Source organism: Marmota marmota, unplaced genomic scaffold (assembly GCF_001458135.2).
Source record: "Marmota marmota marmota unplaced genomic scaffold, marMar, whole genome shotgun sequence".
Classification (NCBI taxonomy): Eukaryota; Metazoa; Chordata; class Mammalia; order Rodentia; family Sciuridae; genus Marmota; species Marmota marmota.
This window is the reverse complement of record NW_026000019.1, coordinates 28942374-28955903: the sequence shown is the minus strand read 5'-3', so window position 1 is coordinate 28955903 and position 13530 is coordinate 28942374. Positions and strand designations below refer to the sequence as shown.

The window sequence follows — 13530 nt, the reverse complement described above, 5'->3', positions numbered from 1 at the left end:
TTTTATAAAGACTACAGAAGTGGTTCAAAAAGGAAGTAATCTAGGAATGTAGAGGATAGAGAATGAGAGAGAGACATTGTGATATCCCAGAGAGTAGTTTCAGTTGGATTCTGAATTTAGAGCGAGATCTCAGTGAGGTCACTTAGTCTAGATAGATGTCTCATGGAATCCAAAAGTAGAAAATAACAAAGTTGGTAGGGATTTTCTTTTTATAAATGAAGCCTGAAATTAGGAACAGAGAACTGAGATCAAGAAAAGACTCCCATGTATCAACAGGGTCTGGAGAGGGAAAAGCCAATTTGTGAAGATACTGGAATTGAGAAAGGGCAGTAGAAGTCTGCTAGTAGCCTAGAGCCTGGCATTTAGAATATTAAAAAAAAGTACTGTGGTAGAAGTCAAGTCACAATCTCAGACATTGTCTCAGTCCATTGTGTGCTGCTATGACAGAATAGCAGAGACCAGGTAATTTGTAAATACTAGAAGTTTATTATGGTCATGATTCTGAAAGCTGGGAAGTCCAAGATCGAGGGGCTTCATGTGGTGAGAGCCTTCTTGCTGTGTCCTAACACTATAGAAGATATCACCTGCAAAACAGCAAGAAGGAGCCAAACTCACTTTGAGAACACACCCACTCTTAGAGGAATGACATTAATCCATTCATGATGCCAGAGTCCTCACAACCTAATCTTTTTTTCCTGGGTAGGGGTACCAGGGATTGAACTCAGGGGCACTTGACCACTGAGCCACACCCCCAGCCCTGTTTTCTATTTTATTTAGACACGGGGTCTCACTGAGTTGCTTAGCATCTCACCATTGCTGAAGCTGGCTTTGAACTCATGATCCTCCTGTCTCAGCCTCTTGAGCTGCTGCGATTACAGGTGTGCGCCACTGCACCCGGCTCATGATCTAATCTTAATCTCTTCCTTTAAGTCTCTACTTATCAACCCTGATGCATTGGGGATTAAGATTTCAGTACATAAACTCTGAGGGATACATTCAAACCATAGCGCTTCACCCCAGCCCCCCCCCAATTTATGTTCTTCTCACATGCAAAATGTGTTCATTTTATTCCACTAACACCCAAAGTCTCAACTCGTTCCTGTGCCATTTGAAAAGTCCAAAGTCAACTACACATCCTGAGGCAAATTCTCCTCTAGTTAGGAAATCAAAACATGTGTTTCCCTTTTAATTATAGATTTAAATCATTTATCTCCTCTTTTATTTTACTGTAAGCAGCCAAAAGAAGACATACACATTTGGATACTTTACTGCTTAGATGTTTCTTATGCTAAATATTCTAGTTCACTGCTTTTAAATTCTGCCTTCCCTAAAGCCCTAGGATACAGACACAGTTTCATCAAGTTTTTTGCAAGTGTGTCACAAGGATGGCCTTTACTCTAGTTTTCAATTCCTTGCTCCTCAGTTCCACCTGAGACCTCATCAAAATGTCACTCACTGTCAACATTTTTGCCAGTATTCTCATCATAACCACTCACAGAGTCTCCACATTGCTGACTTTCCCTCAAGTTCTTTACTTTTGAATTGCTCTTAATTTTCCATTGGTGGAAGTGTAGGCTCTTTCTAGCCTGCAAATTCTTCCAACCTCTAGCTGTTATCCAGTTCCAAAGCCGCTGCCATATTTTCAGGTATTCGCTATACAAACAGCCCCACTTCTTAAGACCAGGTTTCTGCCTTAGTCTATTTTGTGATGTTATAAAAGAATGCCACAGAATCGGGTAAATTATCAATAATAGCAGTGTATTTTGCTCATGGTCCTGGAGGGTGGGAAGTCCCAGATCAAGAGGTCACATCTGGGGAGGACATTTTTGCTGCATTATAAGATGGCTGAAGGCATCAATGGTGGGCAAGCAACAGAAGAGAGATCAAGAGGGGGACAAACCCACATTTATAACAAAGCCCACTCTTGCATTAGTGACATTGATTCATCCGTGAGGTCAGATCCCTGGAGACCACATCACCTCAAAGAGGTGTGTCAACGGCACCTGAAAAGTGACAGATTTGTGAAGATTCCAGAGTTGAGAAGCAGAAGTAAAGTCTGCCAACAGCCTGCAGGCTGGCATTTAGAGTCTGAAAAAGCTACTTGGGTAGAAAGGTCAGTCATAATCTCAGGTGGCTACTGATTTTTCTCCGTGTTGGAGGAAATGTTATGGAGTGAGAAACAGAGACAAAATAACCACTCTGTCAAAAAGAGACAATCTATAATCTGCGAGGGAGAAAAAAAATACACATTGGACCCCCAGTCTCCTAAGGAGAATCTGGTTTCTCTCCTTTTGTTTCCTGTCAAAACCACTGAACCTTAGGAAATAGACTCCCTTCTTCTTTCTCCCCCCATCATCCCCTGAAACTTGAATCCTGCCATGCCCACTTTACGAAAATTGCTCTTTCAAAGGTCACCAATGAAATTTTTATTGCAAAATCCAGCATCCCTTCTACTTAGATCTCTCTCTTGCACTTAATGGCACAGGACACTGCTTCCTGGAAACTCGTGCACACACTCCTTCTTCTCCAGCCAAGCCTCAACTCTTCCCCTGCCTCCAACCAATGAATGCAAATGTCCTCTCAGATCAGTGTGTGGACTTCTGACCTTTTCCGTCCTCTTTCTCCACTGAAAGAGATAATCTATGATTTCATCATCACCTAAATGCTGATTCCCCTGAAACCTATATTTCTAATCCCAAGTGGCCGTCACCTAGTTCACATTCTCCACTGGCCTTTTATCTTTTCTTCCCCTATGGGCAGGTCATATTATTATTTTAAATTCCAAATTTGGGGAATCAGACTTATCACCTATCCTCCATCTCCTCCAAATTAACTCCCTCACTGTGATCCTAACTGCAACAGGAGCGCCATACTTTCTAAAACGATATGTGCTGTGGTTTCAGCAAGCCCCCAGATTGCCTGTTTTAGAAACTTAATCCCCAAAGTCACACTCAGTGTTGAGACATGGCACCTTTAGGAGGTGACTGGTCACTCATGGGTTAATGGATTAAAAGCTTACCTTGGAAGTCGCTTTGTTATAAAAGCAGGCTGTCTCTGGCATGCTTGCTGTATCTCACTCCATGATTTCTTTTCCATGTTATCATGTGAAATAAAGGCTATCATCTGATGTTGGTGCCATACAGACTTCCCAGCCTCCAGAAATGTAAGATAAATAAATTTTTATTCTTTATAAATTAGCCAGTCTATGGCAATCAGTTATAGCAACAGAGAATGGATTAAGTTAATATGCAATAAAAAATTTGGAGTAAAGCTTAATTGGGTTCTATATTCAACATATTTTTATTTTTAAATTCTCAGTTTTTCTTTCTTTTTTTTTCCTTTTCCACAAGACTCTTTCATCAGAATGAAATTGTGTAGCTTTGATTTTGTACAACTACACACCAGGGTAATAATCATTATTCTGAATTCTTCCAGTGCCTCTACATGCTTGTAAGTAAACTTAAGCTAACAGAACATACAGCAAATATCAAACTCAATTGTATGCCATCTAACTGAACCAGGATAACCCTGCTTGAGACACACAGGTGGCCCTGCTTCTCCTCAGCATCCTATCTATCATCTTTCCTCTCTTACACTCAAGCCTTCTGGAGCCATTAGACAGGCACCCACCTGTATCTACATGTTCACGGGCAGGAAAGCACCCAGGAGCCTTGTGGCAATAGCAGGTATTGGTTCACCTTGAGAACACCACTCAGTCCTGAAGACCCAGGATTTATTTTCCTATATCCTGACTTTCTGTATAGACAGAGTCCTTGGTTTCCAATTTGATGACGGCCAGAGCACAGTCAATTCCCTTACAAAGCCTGAAAAACATATTCCAGAGAAGGAACGAGTCGGGCCCCATTTTTCCTCCCTCTTTCCCATTCTACTATGGACGAGCTTTTTAACCAAGATCACTTCTTCACAGTGTCTGAACACACTTTCATGGTCAACTATAAGCCCTGGCACTTGGCCCCAATGGCAGTACAAATCCCCTTACCTTTAGTCTCTCCAGGATCATCCCTCATTCCCCAGTCCAGCTCCATGGACTCAGCTCCTAGTAAAAAAAAAAAAAAAAAGGATTTTCTTTTATATTAATATCCAAACCATTTTTTGTTGACAGAATGATAATTTGTTAATTTATGATGAAAACTAGAAGCAGCTGGCGAACCCTATTCTGTGAATTTTATGACACTCATTAATCAACATCTGGGACCAGGAATTATATATTCCCAGGGTTCACAGTAAAGGTTACCTCCCCGTTCCTATTTATAGTGTCACCTGCTCATAGTACTCCATTCTCTCTTAGTTTGCATTGCTCCTAAGCTGTTGCATGTAAGAAGTCCTTGCCCTACTTGTGCCCTTTGATTGCACAAACATATGGAAGGCTCATTTCACATGTTTAAAAAAAAATCAGATGAGTGATCTAAATATGAATAAGACCAAGTAACCATCTTGTCTAGAGGGGATAAGAGATAAATATGCTAAAATATTTTCAATTCCAGGCAGACATTGGTAATAGACCAAAAAAAAAAGGCTTTAAAATGATAATAGTAGCCAACTAGATAATGTTCTGTACACTTTATGCATATTATACTTTCTCATCTATCCTTCCCCACAGTACTGTGAGATAGATAGCTCTATCTTTGTTTTGCAAAGAAAGAATCTAAGGTTCAGAGAGCTTTAGTGAGTTGGACAATAGTCAACCACTAGTGAACAGAAACAGTGGAATCCTACTCCAAGTTCTTTGGTTAAGACTTTATTAGGAGTCCAAAAGAGGCAAAATTAATGTCCTGTTGAGACATCAGAAAAGTCTTTATTTTAGTCAGACTTTCACGGATGTGATTAAAAGGACCCAACCAGAATAACTGTAGAGGAGGAAAAGTTTGAGGGCTCATGGTTTCAGAAGTCTCAATCCATAGATAGCTGGCTTTATTCCTCAGGTCTCAAAGTGAGGCAGAACAACATGGCGGAACAATGTTGCAGAAGGAAGTGGCTCACATGATGGTCAGAGAGCAGAGAAAGAGATTCCACTCACCAGATACAAATATATACCCCAAAGTCACGCCCCCAACGTCCCACCTGCCTTCAGTTACCACTCAATTAATCCCATCAGGTGATTAATTCACGGGTTGGGTTAAGGCTCTCCTAAGCCAATCATTTCTTCTCTGCACCTTCTTGCATTGGTGAACTTTGAGGGGCACACCTCACATCCAGACCACAACAGTCTTCATGAAGCAGATTACTCTCAAGATTAATTTTGAAGAACAGTTAGGATTTCAAGAAACAGAGAAGGATAAGTAAGAAATGAAAGAAATAACTAGAAGTACCCAAACCAGGAAAGCAGGGCATCTATGAAGAACAACAATTAGAGGTGTTAGACTGAAGAATAGGATCTGATTTGGAGTTTACAGCCAGGCTGGAGCAAGATCGGAAACAGCATGGGCTTCTAAGCAGGAGGATTAGTATTTAATTCAGGATACAACGAGCTGTGTGTAACTCCAACTCCAAAACCTACCCTTACTGTGCCACAAGTCAGATAAAGCTTCGCAACCATGATTCATCCTAAAAAAAAAAAAAATAGAAGATAATGGAAACTTCCCAGAGATAAGAATAATCTGAACATTGGTAGAGAAAGTTAATTACTGGTGGCAGTTATTGTGCCATTGAAAAGGTTGGTCAGAAGGCTGGAGTGAGCTAAGAGAAGAGAGAATGAATCGGAAGCTAGACAGGAGGGTGAGAAAGAAGGTTCCCTACCATTTAGTGAGGAGAGAGAAGAAAAGTAGGATAGGTGGAAAGGAAAAGCCTCAGTTTGATATCTTACAGGCAAAGCAGGTTTGAGCAGCAGCTAATCAGGTGTGGCTGCTTAAGTAGTAGCAGAGAGAATTGGAGAGGAAGGTCATTGGGGTTGTGCAAGAGTCAGTCACCACTGATTCCCCAGTGTCCAACTTAGTGCCTGGGAATTAGTAAATAAATGTGCACGTTCTCTACTAATGGGGTCATCACCAAAGATCAATTAAATACACACTTAGTGGCGAAAGACTCAAAGAGAAGAACTAGGAGGGATATTGACATCTCTTCAGGTATTATGTCCCCAGAAAAATGTCCAAATTAGAAATGAGAAAATACAGGAACACAAAAGAAGGGAAAGAGCTAAGTAACAGCTCTGGCAGTCATTTGTGTTTAATAAGTAACGCCCATTGATTTCCCAGCCCAGGGCCTCGCCAATCCTGTTCTGTCAGCAGCTCTGATTGGTCGCACCAGGAGGAGGGTCTGGAAACCCACACATCATTGGTGCTCGCCAACCCCCATGTTCACCAAAGTGCCCTTAAAGCCTGCGGTCTAAGAGTGGGAGTCTCGAGAGTTCAGTGGACAGCCACCTTTGTCACTGTTGCTGCTGTCACAACCCCAGGCCAAGGACATGGACAAGCTGCTGTTTTGGGTCTCTGTCCTCACCAGCCTCCAGGGAACCTTCGCTCAGACAGGTAGGGAGGTCAGGAGTCGATCAAGGAGACTGGGATGAGAAAAGAAGTTGTATCTGGGATCATTTTTTCCCCCGAGTTCCTGGTGAAAGTCATTATATTTCTGATTTCATTCCCACAGACCTCAGAGGAAAGGTATTTGTGTTCCCTAGAGAATCTTCTTCTGACCATGTGAATGTGATTGCGGAGGTGAAGAAGCCTCTGCAGAACCTCACCTTGTGTTTGCGAGCTTATAGTGACCTTTCCCGGGCCTACAGCCTCTTCTCCTACAATGCTCAGGGTAAGGACAACGAGCTACTGATCTATAAAGAAAAAGCTGGACAGTATAATCTATACATCGGACGGAGCAAAGTCACAGCCAAGGTTGTCGAAGACCCCCTTGCCCCGGTCCACATCTGTACCAGCTGGGAGTCCTCCACAGGCATTGCTGAATTTTGGATCAATGGAAAACCTCTGGTGAAAAAGGGTTTGAAACAGGGATACTCGGTGGAACCTCACCCCAAGATTGTCCTGGGACAGGAGCAAGATTCCTATGGAGGCAGTTTTGATAAGAGCCAGTCCTTTGTGGGCGAGATCGCAGATTTATACTTGTGGGACACGGTGCTGTCCCCAGAAGAGATCCAGCTTGTATATCAGGATTCCCCTCCCAGTCCGAATATCCTGAACTGGAGAGATCTGAACTATGAAGTGAATGGTTATGTTGTCACCAAGCCCCGGGTCTGGTCTGAAATCTTGCTTTAATAAAAACTCTAAGAGATCTGCTCAGACCCTATACCTGTTAACTCTTTCTTCATTGAATTTCCTATCTACGGATTTGTCTAATAAAAAAATATGGTATTATGCCACTTGCATTGCTTTGTTTTTGTTTTTTGTTTTGGGGAGGTTTTTGGGGGGGTTGTTTTATTTGTTTGGTTTATTTTTGGGGGGGGTTGTTTTTTGGGTTTTTTGTTTTGTTTTGTTTTGTTGTTGTTTTGTTGTTTGGTCACTGCTGTTCCATTGTCCAGAAAAATCAGGTTGTAAAGTAGGGAGAGAAAAAGCTTTAAGTAACTAGGAAGATATTCAACACAAAGCTGGAGCACTTGATGAGCTGCAGTGGGGGTTGGGGTCAGCAGTGGCAACATTTACAAACTACTAATAATTATTTGAATAGCAATTCAAAATAGGTGCAGAATTGGAATCGAAATCTTTCTATTTGGTTTTCCAACTATGAATCAATAGAAAAGAAGTCTGAGGTTGCGACAGGGAGGCAACTGTAAAGAGATAAGTAAGCAATCGTTGAGAACTTGACAGCGAGTAATGAGCTAGAGGGGGAAAAAACTAGAATCGGAATGAAAACTAAAAATGCATAAGAAACTGGGATCATTTTGTGTAAAGACAAACGTGCCTTTCTGTCTCAAAAACCCCAGGGGTATTGTGCAGGGCTTGCTTTTCATAATGCTGCACTGATATGATCAAAAACAAATTATACTACGAATATTGCTCACATGAATCCTCCGCTTCCAATCCCTTCCACCAATCCCTCCTTCTCACAGGATGTCATTTAAACCTTTAAGGTGACCCTACCCTCCGTTGCCAGGGCCACTCACAGTTCTATGTACATTTCAGGTACAACTCAGCACAAGTAGCAGGCTAATTATAACACTCCAAAATAAATGTCAGATGCTATTAGTAGCAATTATTCTGTGATTATTAAAAGCATGGAGCATAGTGTCTGGCACATTCTCAAAAGATATGAGTTGCCTTCCCAGAGAAGCAAAGACCTTGGAGGGAGTTTGGGCTTCAGATGGGCAAAAAGACAGTCCTTGCCCACACATAATAGAGATGAAGTCAAGGGAAATAAAAAAAAAAAAACTAAATCCAGGATAGCTTCCAAATGATAACCGGTGATTACTTCAAATCCTAAGGCCATTCGTCTGAAATGGACAGAGGCAGGCATCAGACCAAGAAAGTAGGGGACGGTCTAGGATCTCCCAGAATGGAATCAGGACTCACAGGAACAGGTAGAACCTGGAAATATTTGGTATTCAGAACATGAACTTCATTAGACAAGAACTTCAGCAATGTGGGAAATTATTAGTTTCCAATCGCCATCTCATGAGCTAAGGTCTGCTTTATATTCCTTAAAACTAATTACCCTTCTTTCCATAAATGTGCATTGTGAGGACTAGAAAGATCGTCTATTCTTGCATAACATGTTTCCATCGAGAGAACATGTGAACATGTTGCTTGCCCTAACATTGTAGAAACACCCAACAGTAGGATGTTTTTTTCAGTTCAACAATCCCCTCTGCCAAGGAACCTAAAACAAATTTCAGGAATGAAGCTAGTACACTGAATAGTAGCATCCATTTGTTCAATTATTTATTGAGCCACTATTCTATTCCAGGAAGTATGCCAGGCACTGAAAATATTATATTGGGTGAAATAATCGTGGTGTTTGCCTTTTTTTTGGAGTTTATATTCTAATAAGTCTGTGTCATCTAAATATGGATTCCCCTAACAGTAATCAGCCTGTGCTGTAATCTATCCCTCACATTTCTAGGATTTTTTCTATCACAGGTTGATATCCTCCTACTTCCCCTCCCAACTAACTCCACCTGAGGTAGAGGCGTGGTTTATTATTTCTTTTTCTTGTTGTCTTTTCTTTTTTGTTGTTATTGTATTGTATTTATTAATACATGCTAATTGTACAAACAGACAAATTCACTCTGATAGCTCCATACATACATACATATTGCATCAACCGTATCCAATAGCACTTCTACTCTCAAGCCCCCTCCCCCAGCACCTTTCCTAGTCCTCCTCCCAATTTCTTTCAGTCTCTCCCTCCCTTTTCTCCAGTATCTACTATTCCATTCCATACGAGATTCACTGATTGTTTCCTTATACAAGTGAGAACATGTGGTATTTGTCTTTCAGTGTCTGTTTCACTGTTTGGTGTCTGATCATGAAGTGAGTTTCACTCATCAAAATGTTCTCCAGTTGAATCCAAGTTCCAGCAAATGACAGGATTCTATTCTTCTTTATGGATAAATAGTAAGCCATTGTGTGAATATATCATGTTTTCTTTATCCACTCATCTGTTGGAGGGCACTTGGGCGATTCCATAGTTTGGCTATTGTGAATCATGCTGCAGTAAACACAGAGGTACAAATATCTTTTTTGATATGAAGAGTTCAACTCCTTCGGGTTGTGGAATGGTGGAATTATTGGGTCATATGGAAATTCTAGTTTCAGTTCTTGAGGAACCGCCATGCTGTTTTCCGTAATGGCTGTACTAATTTACGTTCCCAAGAATAACTAAGAGTTCTCTTTCTCTGTATTCTCACCAGCATTGGTTATTGCTTGTCTTTTTAATGATGGCCATTCTAAATAACTCATGGTTTTAATTTGCATTCCTCTGATGAGGCCCATAGTTATACAATTGTGTCTAGAGATAGAGGCCAAAGATAAATGCAAAACACTTCACTCAGAGTTCTTGCAACGACAGCTGCTTCTCTGGATTGCTGCATGGGATTCTCAGGAGGATTAGATGTGATGATCATGCAAAGACCCACTCCGTACATGTTCCGCCACACTGCAATTGCTTGCTATGATGATAATTGAGAATAACTCCCTAAAACTTTTAAGTCGCTTGCCTAAACTTCTTGGAATAGTCATACAAATAAAAAGAAATATTCATACTCCAGTTTCAGTCTCTGTCCCTAAATCTAGTTCTTACCTAAACAAATCCATGCATTTCCCCTTCTAATAGGAGAAACCAGGTAAGTTCTTTCTATATACACAAAGGAGCCTCACCTTTGACTTTATACAGGAGCATTATCACCCATAACTCACCAAGAACAAACCACTAACAAGGATTCAAAAGAACAAAGAATAGTGCCAAGTGACATTCCATATACCTTCAACTGAGGTCGAGCTATTTTTTTACTAGAAGAAAATTTAGGTACCAGGCCACGTGAGATCAAAGCTTGCTCAGTATGCCTGTGTGCACCACTTGTAATGAGATCCCCTGGCTTATTTCTGGATTCTGACTCCATGCAGACCCACGGGATGAATATAGTAAGTCTCCTAGAAAATTAACCCAGGAGACAGGAGTTGCACAACAGAACTCCTCTGAGAGTCCCTTCCTAATCACGGAGTTTAGGAAGCAGCTCCCTTAAAGGCAAAGCCAACAGGGTCGGAAGGGCTCCGTGTGATTAGCACCTGGTGCCCCAGCCAGAGTCTAGTGGGATCTAAGTGATCTAATAATCTCTGGAGGCTAGCCTAGAACCTCATAAGGCTGAGCCTGTCTTTAACAAAAACTGACAATCAGGTTTCGTGACACTGCAGTAGTCTTTTGTAACTGTTTGATCTGTTCTACAATACAAAGGAGCCCAGTCAGGTTCCATGCCCTCAAGAAGATGGGTGGGCATTTTTTTAGTCTAAGGAGGCTCTGTCCCAAAGAAGGACCATTCTGTGGTTTATTGAAGTAGCTCATGTAATCATCTGTTTCTTACTAAGTTAACTCCTCCCTCCATGGTTTCTTAGATTTATTTTGTTTTAAATGAAAAAGGAAAAAAGGGGAGAGAAGAGGAGAGGAAAAAGGAATAGAAGGTCAAGGAGGGTCGGGGAGGGAGGAGAAAGTGCGGAAAGAAAGAATAAAAGAAAGGAGAGGAGAGGAGACGAGTGGGAATTCTGATAACAAGGCACCATCATTATTTCTTTAACTGCACGATTCCTTTACACACAAAATTTAATTACAGAGACTTAGCCTACCTTGCATATTTTAATTCTTTTAATAAACAGATTGTTTCTAGGCAAAGATGTTGCATATAAAAAAGATTGAAATGTTTTGGCATGTCCACAGTCTCTGGGATGATTTCTTCCCTTTGCAAATGGTATTTCCTTCTTCACCCTCAAATTGTGTTTTCCCCCTCCACTTATTTTTCTTTTTTTTTTTTCCCTCTGGTAGGAATATTGGCTTCATGACTAAGATTTTGATGCATGAGCACATTTCAGTGTTCTTACTCTCCCACAGGGTTTTTATCCTTCTGGAATGTATAAATCATTTTTGAAAGCGCCTTTCTGTTCTATGCCGCGCTTTTGAGATTATCTACTGGTGTGTTCCTTACACAGAAATGCCCCTAGGGCTCCATCTCACACAAGGCCCAGTCTTGGGTGGCAGAAGGGCTGCTGTTCCTGTGCTCAGCTGTACTCACTTCTGGCAGAGCAGAGACTCAAATAGCTACCAGTAGGTTAAAAAAAAAAAAAAAAGGGGGTCTTCTGGTGCTAAAACAGTTGTTACCCATTGATCCATGTTCCAGATGCTGAGAGCTCACCCCGGTCAACCTTCACTGGTAACGCCAACAAAGTTCTTTGGCTCCACGGCGCCCTTTGTGACCTTCTCCCTGCCCAAGGTGAACACTGCTGCTCCCTCATTGTTACCTGATTTCTTACGTGTCCAGCTACCCAAAGGCCAAGAAGAACTAGCAGTGGGATTTACTCCCACATCCCATATTTCCATCCCTCTCACCAGTACTTCCCTCACTTCTAGGAACACTAACAGCCTTGGACTTTGCATCTGAGCCACACTAATAGTTCGGGATTGCTTCTGCACCCCAGAAAGAGATGGGTTAAAAAGTGAGACAACTAGGCAGTTGCTCTTAATTGATGAGGGACTCTAAAACTTCTCCAGGTGTGTCACCAAGTGGAGGAAAATTTAGGTGAGCACTAAATTCTCAGAGTAATGTGATTGGAGAGAATTGGGAAGAATACTAGGAAAAACTGTGAGCAAGTATGAGCAACCATTTGTGCGGTGTAAATGGTCACTGAAGTGTACTCTTTGGAGAACAAATACAAATTGCTACAAGGCTTTTGTTTATTTTCCTCTTTGGGGAGGGTCGATAAGTGAAGAAATGGGTTTTCCTTCATGCTCCTCAGAAAGGTGAAATGATAGCTTCCTAGTACATCACACCCCACACCTTTCCTCCATACACAATTGTACATCAAATACGAAATTTCTGGTTAACAGAGCATATATATGCCAGAGGTCCCCTATGATTACATCCCCCAGTGACAAAGTAGCTGCTCAGTTTGCATAAGTACACCCTATAATGTTCACACAATGATATCACCTAAAAATACATTTCTCAGAATGTGCCCCAGTTGTTAAATGATTCATGACTGTAAATGCAAAACAATATGGAAAGAACATTGGTCTGAAAGGGCCACTGCGGCTCCCATTGCCCTTTGAATTCAATCCAAATGTACATCATAGGCAATAAACTAAATTCTATTCCCATTTTGATCCTGGGCTTATGTACCTGGCCCACTGTGTTAGTCAGCGTTTCATTGTTGTGAACAAAAAAAACAACAAGAAGAGCATAGAGAAGGAAGAGTTCATTTGGCTCAGTTTCAGAGGTTCAGTTTATGGTCAGCCAACTCCTTGCTCTAGGCCCAAGGTGAGACACAATATCGTGGTGGAAGAGCTTGGCAGAGGAGGGCTGCTCCACTCATGGTGGCCAGAAAGCAGAGAGAGCAAAGGGCATGGTCCCAGTGACCTGCTTCCATCAGCCACGCCCCACAGACGTACTGTTACCACCCAGTGAGTCCATTAAAACTAGGACGGACTGATTAGCTCACGGCTCTCACAATCTAATCATTTCACCTCTGAATATTTCTACATTAACACAGGAGCTTCCGGGGGACACCTCGCATCCAAACCACAATACCCACTTTCCCCACATCCAGTGGATCATTAGCCATCCTGTCTAGACTTGTATAACTTACTCAAAAAACGTAACATCATATTTACATGAAACATGTTCACGGCATCTGGGTGGCTGCTTTGGGGTGAAGCAGCACTTTTCAGGCCCTAAAATAAAGATACCAGGATTTTTTTTTTTTTTTTTTTGCTCCTCTTGCCTCCATTTAGTTCAATGCTTCCTCTTCCCCAATCCAAATATGTCTACAGTTTTCCTAGCTTAATATCTTCTTAACTCTATTCTATCACTCATTACAGTAGGTCCATCAGGAACAGGAAAAAAAAGGCAGGTGACATCTGTTG

The 13530-nt window shown here is 41.5% G+C and overlaps 1 protein-coding gene and 1 long non-coding RNA gene across 3 annotated transcripts; one reads left to right on the top strand and one right to left on the bottom strand.

Annotated features, from left to right (window-relative positions):
- Window positions 1-463: 463 nt before the first annotated feature.
- LOC107147524 lies at window positions 464-6094 on the bottom strand. 2 transcript variants are annotated; one of them, XR_001504165.2, is made up of 6 exons: window positions 5825-6094; window positions 5519-5565; window positions 4001-4057; window positions 3631-3824; window positions 3020-3153; window positions 464-584 (listed from the first exon to the last, which is right to left on the bottom strand). It is a non-coding gene; the product is annotated as an uncharacterized LOC107147524 (long non-coding RNA). The 2 variants fall into 2 exon arrangements; XR_007350126.1 differs by lacking the exon at window positions 3631-3824 and having other exon boundaries at window positions 5825-6085.
- Window positions 6095-6148: 54 nt separating this feature from the next.
- On the top strand, window positions 6149-7333 carry Apcs (amyloid P component, serum). Its single transcript, XM_015492031.2, has 2 exons — window positions 6149-6485; window positions 6604-7333. The coding sequence occupies exons 1-2, from the start codon at window positions 6422-6424 to the stop codon at window positions 7221-7223; spliced, it is 684 nt and encodes a 227-aa protein (XP_015347517.1). The 5' UTR covers window positions 6149-6421; the 3' UTR covers window positions 7224-7333.
- The last annotated feature ends 6197 nt before the right edge of the window (window positions 7334-13530 follow it).

Excerpts from the sequence above, each read along its gene's own strand:
- Apcs (XM_015492031.2), top strand. The coding sequence starts at position 6,422 with ATGGACAAGCTGCTGTTTTGGGTCTCTGTCCTCACCAGCCTCCAGGGA. Across the intron at positions 6,486-6,603 it reads GGGAACCTTCGCTCAGACAG|ACCTCAGAGGAAAGGTATTT; the intron begins GTAGGGAGGTCA and ends TCATTCCCACAG.